The 14,014-nt window shown below is 34.1% G+C and overlaps 1 protein-coding gene across 5 annotated transcripts in view; it reads left to right on the top strand.

The window, feature by feature from the left end:
- Positions 1–14,014, top strand: part of Zcwpw2 (zinc finger CW-type and PWWP domain containing 2) — a 185,621-nt gene that overhangs the window by 153,302 nt on the left and 18,305 nt on the right. For all 5 annotated transcript variants that reach the window (XM_087181433.1, XM_087181435.1, XM_087181436.1 and 2 more), the window contains 2 exons: positions 8,231–8,283; positions 9,429–9,496. In XM_087181433.1, the coding sequence (XP_087037559.1) occupies positions 8,231–8,283; positions 9,429–9,496 (121 nt within the window). The remainder of the gene's footprint in view (positions 1–8,230; positions 8,284–9,428; positions 9,497–14,014) is intronic.

Below are 14,014 nucleotides of genomic sequence, written 5' to 3'. Positions count from 1 at the left end.
TAATATGTGCATTCACTGCTATGAATTTCTCTCGCAAGACTGCTTTCATTGTTTCCCATAGATTTCAATATGTTGTATTGTCATTGTCATTTAATTGAAGGAACTGTCTGATTTCTTCTTTAATTCCCTCTGTGACCTATTGGTTATTCAGAAGTATCTTGTTCAATTTCCATGTGTTTATGAAATTTTTGTGGTTTCTTTTGCTATGGATCTCCAATTTCATCTCACTATGGTCTGATAATATACAGGGGATAACTTCAATTCCTTTTCATTTACTTAAACATGTTCTATGAATGAGTATGTGGTCTATTTTGGAGAATGACTCATGTGCAGCTGAAAAGAATGTGTATTCTGATTTTATGAAGTGAAACACTCTGTAAACATCTGTTAAGTTCATTTGTTCAAGAGTTCGATTGATTTCTAGTATTTCATTACTGATTTTTTGTCTAGTTGATCTATCTATTTGTGACAGTGGGGTATTGAGGTCCCCTAGTACAATTGTATTAGTGCATATATGACTTTCCATGTCCTTTAGCATTTGTTTTATATAGTTGGGCACAATAGTGTTTGGTACATAAATATCTAATTAGTCTTATGTTATTCTTCTTTGCATCCTCTAGCAGCTGCTGGATTGATTTCTCATGGTCCCTTACAATTTTGAAGCAATTTTTCTTTTCCTAATTGTAATCTTATCTTCTATATCTGAAATTCTGTCCTCACATTGGCTCATTCTGCTGTGTAGACTTTCAATGAAGTTTTTGGTCTCCTGGAAATCTGTTTGCATATGTTTTATGGATTCCATTTGTTTCCTATGTTGGGATTCCATCATGTTCCTCAGCTTCTCTCTAGATTTATTAATCATGTCTTGCACTATGGGCACAATCTCTGCTGTTATGTGAGAAATTATTTCTGATTTCATTTTTTCCAGATCCTCTTTTGTTGCCAGTTCAGGGAGTCCAGGTGGTTGAGTATTAGAGTGTTCCATCTCATTTCCCTTTGTGGTTGCTGTACATGATCTGGAAGTTTGATTTTGAGACTTGTTTATGTGTCTTCTCATTTGAATGGGCAGGTGGGGGGCTGCTATTGGCACCTGCATGGCTCACCTCCTCTGAGTTGGGAGTGGTGGAATTTGCATCCTGGAAGCCCCTTCCTCTGGTTTGAGAGCAATGGAAATGTGGCACAGCAACTCCTTCCTCTGGGCTGGGAGTGGTGGAATTGCAGCCCAGAAGCCCCTACCTCTGGGCTGTAAGCAGTGGAAAGGCAGCCAGGAAGCGCCTTCCTCTGGGCTGGGAGTGGTGGAACAGCAGCCCGGAAGCCCCTTCCTCTGGGCTGGGAACCAAGAGCTTGGTCAAAGTCAGCAGCAGCACCCAGGAACTATTCAAGCAAACACAAAATTTCAGGGAGCTGTTGAACTCACAGGTTTTTTCTCAGCCCCAAGATTCTACATTAGATATCTTTTAAAAATAATTATGAATAGATTACATTCTAGCTCATTTTTGATTTTCTATATTATTACATTTTCATAAATTATAGATTATTGAGATATTATATAAGTGATACCTTGGTTCACAAACTGAATTCTTTCCACAATTCTGGTCACAAACTGTATTGGTCAAGAACCAAGTGAAATTCAGTGGTTAGGTTCAATGTTGACCTTATGGAGAAATTTGATTCGGTTTTCATCCAATTTGGTTTGCAGCCAGAAACATGGAAGGAATTAAGTTTGTGAACTGAAGTACAACTGTATACCACACAAAACACTCTTTCAAAGTGAGCTCTACAGTTGTTTTCAGTATATGTGAAGTCGTACAAGCAACACCACTAATTTTAGAATAGTTTTTCCTCATCCCTCTGCAAAAATGACCAATGACTGCCCACTTCCTATCTCCTTCCAGTCACTGGAAGTCACTAATCTATTTTCTGACTCAAGAAATTTGTATTTTCTGTATATTTCAGATTAATAGAATCATACAATATGTGACCTTTTTATGTGGCTTTTCCCTTTTCATTTAATTTAATGGTATTGAGATTTATCCATGTTGAAGCATTTGTGAGCACTTCATTATTTTTAATAGCTGAATGATACTCCACTGTGTGGGTATACAGTAGTTCCCCCTTCTACATGGGGAATACATTCTAGAATCCTCAGCTGATGCCTTAAACTCTAGAGAGTACAAGCCTCATACATAATAAAATGCTTTTTCCTATATATTCATACTTATGATAAAGTTTATTTATAAATTAGGCACATAATATTGTGAACAACTAATAATTAGCTAGAAAATTATAGCAATATAATATAGTAAAAGTTATTTAAACCTTATAATGTTTTTATTTCTGGAATTTTCTATTTAATAGAAATATGGACTGGTTAATGGTAATTGAAACCACAGAAAACCCATGAATACACAGGGCTAATGTATCACACTACCAGGTGGTGAACATTGGATTATTTCTACTCTTTGTCTATTGTTAATCATGCTGTATAATTGTACAATTCATGTACAAGTTGTTGTTGGCATGGAATTGCTTGATTATAGGGTGACCCTACAGATGACATATTTTTTTTTCAGACCTTCTGTTTCATTTACATTTTATTTTATTTTTTTCCCCATTAACTTTATTGGTGCATTTCAGGTATAAAATACAGTTACATTCATCATTGGGATCTTGTACCATTACATGAGTATCTTGGTTCTTATTTTTTTTTCCCCTTCCCTTGCCCCCCTTTCACCCCCTCCACCCTTCCCTACTTGCAAAGACTTTGTTTCCATTCTTTTCCTTTTCTCATATTTTTTCTTTTCCCTTTTTTCTTTCCCCTACCCCTCCCAATTCCTCTGTTCCTTTAGACCTTTTCTTCCTGATACACAATATCCGTTATACATTTTTTAACTGACAATATTAAGATCTAGGAGACATTACCACAGATTTGACAGAATTTAAAAGGATATAGAAAGCATATTACAAAAACCTTTTTTGAAATAAATTTGACAACTTCTAAGAAGTAGCTTGGAAGACAAATTAATGAAACTAACTCTGGAGGAAATATAAAATTTGAATAGCACCTATTAAAGAAAGTATATTCCTAGCTTGAAAACCTACCTATATGACAACAGCAGGCTCATATACATTTTAACTGATAAATTATATCAAACAATTAAAGCAGAAAAAAGAAGGGACACTTCTCCCCTCATTTTAGGAACTCAACATTGTGCTAAACCTAAAATTGGATAAAGATAATAGAAGAAAAAAGTATGAACATAGATAGAAATTTGTTGAACAAAACAATTAGAAGTCAGATCTGGCTGTATGTAGAAAGTGGTTTTGTTATAGGGATGGCAGTGTTGGTTCAGCATTGGAAGATCCACCCACAAAAGCCATCATTTTAACAGAGGAAAGGAAAAAGCCATATGATCCTGTCACTAGTTGGAGAAAAACTATTGGACTAAATTCTACAGCTGTTCATGGTAAAAGCTATCAGGAGACTAGAAGTAGAACAGAACCTTCTCAACAGATTAAATACTTGTACTCCATACCTCCAGCTAGAATGCCTTATATGAATGGAGAAGATACAGTGCTTTCTCCTTAAGGTGGGGAACAAGGGCAAATATGCTTACTCTTTATCTGTCCATTAAACTTTGAAACCTAGGCCACTCCAAAATAGTCTGGCAATAAAATGACACAATTAGGATAGGATTGGCAAGGTAGAAGCAAAATCTTTATATGTAGATGAAATGATCATCTACAGAGAAAATACTAAGAAATCTCTAGGAGCCCCTAGAACTTGTATTTGAATTTAGCAGGATTAGAAAAACACAAGGTATATATAAAAATTCAGGTCTGTGTATACTTGCTATAAATGAAGAATTGGATATTGAAATTTAAAAGTTATGTAGGAGTACAAAGGACCTAGAAAAGTTTAAAAAAAAAAAAACAGTGTTGGAGGACGTTTAGCGTTTAGTACCTAATTTTAACACTTCTTCTAAAGCTACAGTAATCAAGGCAGTGTTGGTGTAAGGAAAGACATATAGATCATTGGAATAAAACAGAGAATCTAGAAATAGAACCACACATATATGGTCCACTGAGTTTTGAAAGATTATTTAACATTAGCATTTTATAGAATATAAATGCAATTCAAGAGCCAAGGAAGAGATAGTGTTTTCAGCAAACGGCACTAGAACACCTGGTATCCATATATAAAACATTAACCTCAACCCTTTTTTTCCATACATGAAAATAACTTGAAGGGATCTATGAACCTAAATAAGAAAGCCTAAAAGTATGAAACTTTAAGAAGAAAGTATAAGGGAAAATATTTATGAATTCAGGATAGGCAAGAATACCTAGGATACAAAAAACATGATGTATAAAAGAAAAACATTGATAAATGAGATTCCATCAAAATATAGAACTTTAAATGACATCATTAACATGAAAAGTAGTCCTTAACCAGACCATATTTCCGATGCATATAGCCTATGAGCAGAATATATAAAGAATTCTTAGAGCTCATTAATAGACAACCCAATTAAAATGCAGACATAAGAAGATGATAAATAGCCAGTATAGCACAAGGAAAGGTGTGCAACTCTAGAATCAGAAAAATACTAATCAGTACAATAATAAGATTGAATTATACACTAGGGAGATGAAGTTACAAGTTTTAAAAGCCTTGTCATTACTTTTTCTTTTTGTTGGATTCTCCCCCTTTGCGTTTAATTTGTCACGCCCAATGGATTCATTCTGCTGGGTTTCCTGGGGTTGTGATCCTCATTGTCTTTTCCTAGAGTATTGTCTAAAATTTTTTGGAGTGCCAGTTTGGTATTCATGAAGTTCCTAAGGTGCTCTTTATCATGAAAGTATCTTATTTCTCCATCAATTTTGAAAGATAGTTTTGCAGGATACATCACTCTGGGTTGGAGGCTGTTTTCCTTTAGGGCTTGAAATACATCACTCCAAGCTCTTCTTGCCTTGAGGGTTTGCACTGAGAAGTCTGCTGTGATTCTGGTGGGCTTTCCTTTGTATGTTATTTGTTTCTTTTCTCTCACTGCTTGTAGAATTTTGTTCTTCTGTTGGATTTCTGGAATCCTAACTATTATATGCCTATGTGTAGATTTTTTTTGATCAAGGCTAGCTGGAGTCCTATATGCCTCACTTATCTGTATGTCAAGTTCTTTTCCCCTGCTTGGGAAGTTTTCTCCCATCACTTCTGTGAACAGTTTTTTTTTTAATGTCATCTGCACTCTCTCCTCTTTCTTCATTGACTCCAATCAGTCTTATGTTATTTTTCTTTGCATTGTCTAGCAACTGCTGGATTGACTTCTCGTGTTCCCTTACAATTTTAAAGCAATTTTTCTTTTCCTCCTCACTAGTTGCAATCTTATCTTCTATATGTGAAATTCTATCCTCACATTGGTTCATTCTGCTGCACAGACTTTTGATGGAGTTTTTAATCTCTTGGAAATCTGTTTGTATCTGTTTTATGGATTTCATTTGTTTCCTATGTTGGGATTCCATCGTGTTCCTCAGATCCTCTATTTTTTTATCTGTGTCCTCTCTAGATTTATTAATCATGTCTTGAACCATGAGCAAAATCTATGCTGTTATCTGAGTAATTATTTCTGATTTCATTTTTCCTAGATCTTCTTTTGTTGCCAGTTCAGAGAGTCCAGGTGATCGAGTGTCAGATTGTTCCATCTCATTTCCCTTTGGGGTTGCTGTAGGTGATCTGGAAGTCTGCTTTTGAGGCTTGTTTACATGTCTTCTCATTTCCACGGGGGGGAGGGTGTGCTTCTGGCACCCACGTGGCTTACCTTCTCTGCCCTAGGAGCCTGGGATGGCAGTGGGAGCTTCCTTCTGGGTGGTGGGACCGGCTCACCTTCTCTGTCCTAGGAGCCTGAGATGGCAGCCCCTACAGATGACATATTGTGGAAATACCAAAATGTTTTCCAAAGTGGGTGTTTTCATTTCCCATTCCCATTAATATTGTGTGAGGAGTCTACCTTCACTACATCCTTGTCAACACTTGTTATTGTTTTTATTTTATCTATCCTAGTGGGTATGCAGTGAATTGTTTTAACACCTTTACTGAAAATCAAGTGTAAGAGTTCATTCTTGGACTCCCAAATTCATTCCATTTTTTAATACATGTTTGTATTACACAGTGATTACATTTATCACAGGGAGTTGTACCTATACATAATACACCTTAATTATTTTTTGGTTTTTTGGTTCCATTCCCCTTCTCTCCCTCCCTGCTCCTTCTACCCCCCCCCCATGCAAAAGCTCTATTTCCATTTTTTCTCTTCAACTCTGTTTTTATTTTTTATTTTTTGGTGCTGGGGATCAAACTCAGGACCTTGAGATTGTGAGGCAGGTGCAGTGCCTGTGAGCTAAATCCCTGGCCCTCAATTCTCTTTTTAAAAATACCCTTTCCCTTCTTTCCTTCCTTATTCCATCCATCTCTTATTCTCCTTCCCATTGGAAGATCTACTTCTTATCTATCTCTTATTTTGGTCCTTATTTATACTTTGGATATCTCATATAATAGGAACAATGCAGTATTTAAACTTGTGTGTCTGATTTATTTCAGTTGACATTATGGTCTTGGGGTGCATTGACTTACCTAAAAATGTCTCAAGTTTATGCTTCTTCTTGGCAGAGTAGTACTCTATTGTATTCTAAATATATACCACATTTTCTTTATCCATTCATCTGTTGATTGGCATATAGGCTGTTTCTAAGATTTAGCTCTTATAAATTGTGCTGTTGTAAATATGAGTCTGAATGTACCACTGTAGTATAATGACTCTTTTGGGAAGATACCTAGAAGATGAATAGCTGGGTCAAATGGAATTTCTAGTTTTAGTTCATTCCATTTTATCTTTTCTTCCATTCTTATCCAAATACCATACTTTCTTGACTACCATAAGTTTGTAATAAGTTTTAAAATCAGAAATTATGACCAACTTGGTTCTTCCTTTCATGATTATTTTGTATCTCTCATTTTCATTTAAATTTTATGATTAGTTTATTAATTTCTGCAAAAAGAAGGTATCTGGCATTTTGATAGCCAAGTTGTCATGTTTTAGTATCTCTTCCTAGCTGGAGTACTAGATTTGTTTCAAATCACTCTTTCAAAAAGTATTTTAGATCAGTTTGTATTACTTGATATTATAGGCAATTTGGAATAATTTTTAACACTTACATGTATTTTCTATTAACAGTATCTTTTTTTCCTTGTTAGGTTCTGTCAATTGTTTATATTTTCAAAATTTCATTTTATCCCTCCTACTAGTTTGAAAATTTTACATTGCATTTGTCTTCCTTTGATGATTACCCTTATAAATGAACTTTAAGCATAATTGATTAAACAATAAAATTTATTTACCATCTCTCGCTTCCTGAATAATTCAAGATTCATTGACTTCTTTTATCCTGGCCTAATTCTTGTTCCTCTTCCATTGAGCTATCTACTTTTATAAACCCTACTTATTATTTACGCCACTATCAATTAGTCTTTTGTTAGGTCGGTATTCATTTAAATTTATACAATGTTTAGCAATTAATATGTGTATCTTAATTCCTTTTTAATTTTTTTCTAAGTTCAGTCTTTTTCTTCCTAAGTATATCCTTTAGTAGCTCTTTCACCAGGCTTGTATCTTTAATTTTTTACTTTGTTATAAATGTTATTTTAAAATTTTGACAATTTATTTAGTAATCACTGAAATAAACATTAAAAACGTAGAGAAAATAGTTTGAAATTTCTTGTACTCCTCAAACAGCCTCAATTACACAAACATATGGCTACCTTCTTGAATTATAGTTTTATTAGGTGTAGATTAATTGAAGTTATAGTCCTGAGTGCTGTTGATATGGTGTCTATTACACTGTAATTGCCCTAGCTAGTAGCTTGTCTTTTCTCTCTGCTTTTATGATCTACTTTTTTAAAGTATTTTCTTGAGTGCAATTTCACCACTATATATCCTAATGTAGAGTTTTATTGATATTTCTGGGTGGGTCTAGGTAGGTCATGGAAGCACGAACTTGGGTACTGTATATGGTCCCTGCCTCCCTCTTTTTACTATGAGGCAATTGACTAGATTTCCAGGAATATGGACCAGAGTTTTTCTTTAGCTAAATTGCTTGCACCATAGAGGATCCACTTTTACACCAAGCAGATCCAATTGCATATGTACTAACTCATTTTTTTGCTATTATTTTGTAGATGCAAGTTTCAAAAAGCATGATTGAAAAGAAAAAGCCTAAATTTAGGAAAAGGTATACTTTATAAAATTAAAAAGTATTATGATAAAATTGAAATATATATATTATATGACATTTCTCTCAATTCTTCATTCTCTTTCATTAGGAAAACCTTGTGTTTAAATTTTTCTAAAAGAATAAAATGATAATAGTAGTTTTAGAAGTATGAAGAAAATTTAATATTTGTGCAAATATCTTGAGCCAGAACTTTTAAAGATTAATGTCATTTGAGCAACCATATGAGAAACAGGCTTTAATTTTTAAAATAGGTAATGCAAACTAGAAACAAGCTTTCAGTATAAACTAATAAGCCACTGATAACAAGTATTAGTATTTGTCATTGAACCAGCCATACCCTTCTTTTTAAAGAATGTAATCAGAGCTGTGTTAGAAACAATCCCACTCACAAGTAAAAACTGACACTCCTTTTTCTTTTCTTCTTTGTACTTTTTCAGAAGATAAATAATTTTTTAAAATAGATTTTCATTGGGCCGGGGATTTAGCTCAGTGGTTTCGCCACCTGCTGTGCATGCGCAAGGACCCAAGTTCGATCCCCGGTACCAAAAAAAAGACTTTCATTGCCCTTTTTCAGTTATACCTCACATCAACTTCATCAAATACATGTTGTATAATAATTATCTCCATTCAAAAGATGAATAATTTGTGGCTTGGAGAAGTTAAGTGACTTTCCAATATCTTAATGATTAAAGGAAGGGCATTTGAACAGCATTGTATGGTGGAAACATTATCACTTTACAGTTTGACAAAACTTAGTTCTATCATGCTCAATCATTTCTCTAAATTCCCAAATTTATTATTTTTTGTGATATCTCAACTTTCTCAGTTTCTTTATTTAATGAAAGTACTTAGATGTTTTTGTAGGAGGATTACAAACACACACACACACACACACACAAACACGCATGCACGAAACCTGTGTAAGGTGCTACGTAGACCACCAGAGCTTTGTACCCAGTGAGAGCTCAAATCAATATTAGTCCCATTTTTTCTCACTTGATCATACTGTCTTCATTTACTGTGAAAGACAATTGAACGATACTTAAAAAATTTATATTCATAATCTTTGATTATAAATGAATACACAGGAATGATCATAATTGATCTTTTAAAACTAAATGTGTTGAATTCTTTTTTTCTAGGAAAGCTCTTTTAAAATGCTCTTTTGAAAATGTTTGTTCAGATGATGCCTTATCAAAGGAAAACATGGGTATGTAAAGATCTGTCCTTCTTTTAGTTTTTTTGCCTATAATCTAATTCCACAAAATGTAGTTCTTTCCTTTGAAGAAAAAAAATGCAAACAAGAGAAACATTAGTGGGTTACTTTTGGTGTTGATTTACATATAGAGGCTTTTCAACTGCCTGTAGGATTCTATTTCCTTAAATTAAAGCCTCTCTAGCTTTGGCATATGTTTACCTTTTAAAATAGAGTGCAAGCAGTTTTGAAAGTAACTGCCAACAACTATGCTTCAATCCAGACTTCTCCATTCCAAATTTATGAAATCCAGAGAGATAAAAGGAAGTAAAGTAATGACCTGAGGCTTCCAGCTGAGTTGTCATTGATATTAGAACACAGTAAGGTGAATATAGAATGCAGGGAGAAAGTTTCTCTTCAAAAGCTATTTACTCTTCCTACCTTTTCACTAGTCTTGAAAGCAAATGCTTATTTGCAAGATGTAACTTTGGGAGTTGTGTTCAAAGCCCATTAAACCCAGAGGCATTGTGCACGCCATACTCCCTCTCCCTTAAAACCACCACAGTGCTATGGCATTGTATTTCAATTGACTAAATAGGCCATTCATTTTTAGTTTCATTAAAAGAAAGTAAAGCAGGCAAAAAAGAATGGAGCAATTGTTTTTTATTTTTTAATTAATTTTATTGGTACATTTTAGGTATACGATATAATGACATTCATCATTGGAGATTTGTATCTTTACATCACATATCTTGATTCTTATTTTTCCCCCTTCCCCTGCCCTCCCTTCAACCCCTCCACCCCTTCCTATTTACAAAGACTTTGTTTCCATTTTTTCATTTTCTCATATTAATTACATTCCCCTCTTTCTTTTCCTCTACCCCTCCCACTTCCCCTTCCCCTTTGCACCTTTCCTCCAGAACAATTGTTTTTAAAATACTTTTGTTCCACAACAAAACTCCATTGTATCTCTTTCCCAACGTAATCTGCTGCTGTTTTCTCACTAAAATACCTTTTCTTGTTTTCTCACTAAGATACCTTTTCTTGTATTCTAAGATTCTTCCTTCCTTTGCTTCAGGTAATCAGTTTACCTATTCCTGTAGAAAGTCTCTTTATCCCTGACTGATTTCCCATTAGGAGATCCAGGTATTTAGGGCTCCAGAACCAGGATCCTTCTTTCCTCAAATGTATGCAAGAAAATAAAAAGAGAGCCATGTTCCCCAGGGTGCCTCCATTGATGAAATAATGGATGACTATATCTCACTAGTTATCCATGAAAAGAGAAACTTCTTCAGGAATCTTATATTCTGTATGGCTGCAAAAGTCTCAAATTTTATCTGTTAAGATATCTAATCTAATTTGTGTTTTATTCCTTCATCCTATCATGAACTAAAGAGCAGGAATATCTAGTCTCTACAAGTAGACTTCCTGAAGAAAATAGTTCCTTTTCAATTTTAACACACAAGTTTTTTTTTAATCCCTACTCATATTTCTGTGGACTTCTCAATTAAAGTTTCTGATAGCTCTTATTTCTTCACATATAAAGTGGAGTCAGTCCTGTCTCAAAAGACTGAAGGAAGTTGTACTGTCTTCTTCAAAGTCTGCCCCACTTCTTGGACCCAATTTGCTTGAACACCCACATTCTCAAATTTCACACTAGTTTCCTGGCCTACATTTACTGTTCCTAGGCGGGCTTTATGCTCCACGGATATTTTCTCTCCTTTCCCTTACTTAGTTATTACCAGGGAAACTAATTAAGTGTAGTTATCTTTTATCTCTCCAAGTATCAGTTTTCTCAATTATGGAAAAGAGGTGCAATAGGAGCCTTTTTATTGAGGATTGACAGATGTTTCTAGAAATTAATAGAAAGAGCTGAAGGAATATTAAATAATTTAAATTATATGCTCATGTCTGTAAAGATTTATCTAAAAATATTATTTGTGGAGCATATTTGCATTTTTAGAAAAATTGTTATCAGGAATATTATGTATTTTATTGCTATTATCCCTTGTAACTCATTTATTCAATATTTAGAAACAAGAAAATTTTTCTGTGATGAAGAAAGGATAATAGCAATAATAATGATGATTGGTAACTGACAATTACTATATATTTTCATTGTTCTAAACACTTCATATACATTTATTTATTTAAGCCTCACAAGATCTATGTGAAGTAAAGTAGACTTTAATGATTGGGAAACTGAGGCACTTAAAAGGTTACAGGACTTTTTCAAGGACACAGAGCTTAGTAACATTAATCAAAGTATCCACCTATTTCTTGCATTACTTTGATTACAAGGAAGTGTATGGCAAAGTTTATGAATCTTTTTTGATGCAGCATTGGAAATTGGTCTTAGCATTTTTTACATTTAATTATTGCCTTTGTATTTTCCTTAATGAATTAGTTTTGATTTCTTTTTGGTTTTTGTCTTTTTGTTGTTTTACTGTTGCATTGTTTTCTGTTGGTAAATACTTCATTCCTTCTTTGAGAGTAAATAGTTTATAAAAGGTTGAATACGGATTGACATATTACCCAGAAAGAGGATGGTTAATATAGAAATGATCTGATTCATGGGGTGAACCATAGATGGAGCATAGAGTCCTTGCAGCCTGGTTCTAGGAAGTAGACTGGGTTACTGGGGAAAAAGATGTTATCCTGCTATTCAAGACAAACTTTGCCTACCAACCTTTGGTGTGGTGTGACGTGGCTAAAAGGTAATGTTGGCCTTCATCCCCTTTCCTCTTATCCCACTTTGCCAAAGAGCATCATGCCTCCTACATCTATTTGTATCTACAGGAATAGTGGTCTCTTCTTTGTTACAACTCAACCTCTTCTTTACTCATCTTTATATTTATATCACAAACACAAAAAGAAGTATTTGTGGTTAACTAAAAACTTTTTTAGTACTTTTTTCTCCTCACCTTTTTCCCTGATTAGAATGCTTTCAAAATCAATGAAATCATACTAAAAAATTATTTAAGTGTTTTTTCAATGACACCATTAGGGTGACTTAACTCAGCCTCCAAATAATAGAAGAAATGGTTTCATTAGACATTTCATAGAGAAGTAGAGGTTAAATAAAACTCAATAAGTTTGTGTGTGTGTGTGTGTGTGTGTGTGTGTGTGTGTGTGTGTATTGGGTTTTTTTGGTACTGGAGATTGAACTTGGGACCTTGTGCTTGCGAGGCAGGTGGCAGAATCACTGAGCTAAATCCCCAGACCAATAAGTATATATTTGAAATCTTTGAAATAGTGAGTGATTATTCAGTGACTTATTTCTTATCAAGAATGAAAAATAATACTGATTTATTTTATACATATTGATTTTTACGAGCTAGTTGTGAACTTTCAATTGGAAATGTATCTGTCTCCTTCCCTCCTTTTTCTCCATCCCTTATTCCTTTCCTCCTTCCCTTCCTCTCTCTCTTCTAGTAATGGAGTAGCTGTAATGTTACCACTTTACTCTCAACAAAAAATTGCAACAAGTCAAGAAAATTACAGGATAACCAATATTGATAAAAGATGATTGGTCATGAAATCATCAAAGGCATTCATTTTGTCTCTATCTTTGGAGGATATCATTGACCAATTTTGATAAACTGTTGATTATAATAACTGCTATTTCTTGAAAATTATTTTGAACTTTAGTTTACAATATAGGAATACTTATTTAGAAAAGCAAGCCTTCCATTACCCTGGAAGCAGAATTTGACATCAGTCAAGCTGGTGTTTTGAACCCTGGCTGATTTATGAAGTCCTCTACCACACTGTCTACACTTTGATCAAAAGGCTGCTTACATATTTTTCCAGATCAGTTGAAAACAGAAAGCTTACAGTGCCATTTGGCAATGACATTTGTTATCATAAATTGATTGTGTTTTAGCCTAACATTAGAAATATAGAGATGTTTACCATCATTCCTTTACAGCCTAGTTCAAAATCCATCTTCTCAACAGTGCATTAAATTTCAATGTCAGTTTCTATGGGCTCAGAATGTAAAGCAAAAAAATGTAGTATTTATGAGTAGCACTGGGGAATTGGTATAAAGATAGCTACAAGTAGTTATCTATTAAGTAACAGATTACTAATAAGAAAATCTATCAAATGTTAGGAGTTAATTGCATTAAAAGTGCCTCAGTAAAAATGTGATCTTCTAGAAAATTCTGCTTCAGTTGACAGAGTTGGATCAGATCCTTATTTTAAAATAAACTCCCCAGGTAACTCTCATGCCACCAAATTTTGAATAACAAACTAGAATGGAGCATTCTGTTGTCTTATTCTTAGCCTTTAACAATGGCTATAGAACACATCTCTTTGGATGCACCTAACGTGTTAGTGGTTTTTGTTTTGTTGAGTTGTTTTGAAGTATAGAATGGGTTACTAGAAAGCTTTTTCCAAGTTGTTTTGAAAGAAATTTTCCATGGAATAAACCTAAGACTGGCTGGGAAGAGATTATAACCAAAAACGCTTATTACCCTATATCTTATTTTCTTGAGTTGCTTGTCCCTTTAGGTACACAATAAATATTTG

The sequence above is a fragment of the Heterocephalus glaber genome, unplaced genomic scaffold (genome assembly GCF_053883595.1).
Source record: "Heterocephalus glaber isolate CG9 unplaced genomic scaffold, H.glaber_assembly_v1.0 deba00001472, whole genome shotgun sequence".
NCBI classification, from domain to species: domain Eukaryota; kingdom Metazoa; phylum Chordata; class Mammalia; order Rodentia; family Bathyergidae; genus Heterocephalus; species Heterocephalus glaber.
This window is presented reverse-complemented; position numbering and strand designations above follow the sequence as displayed.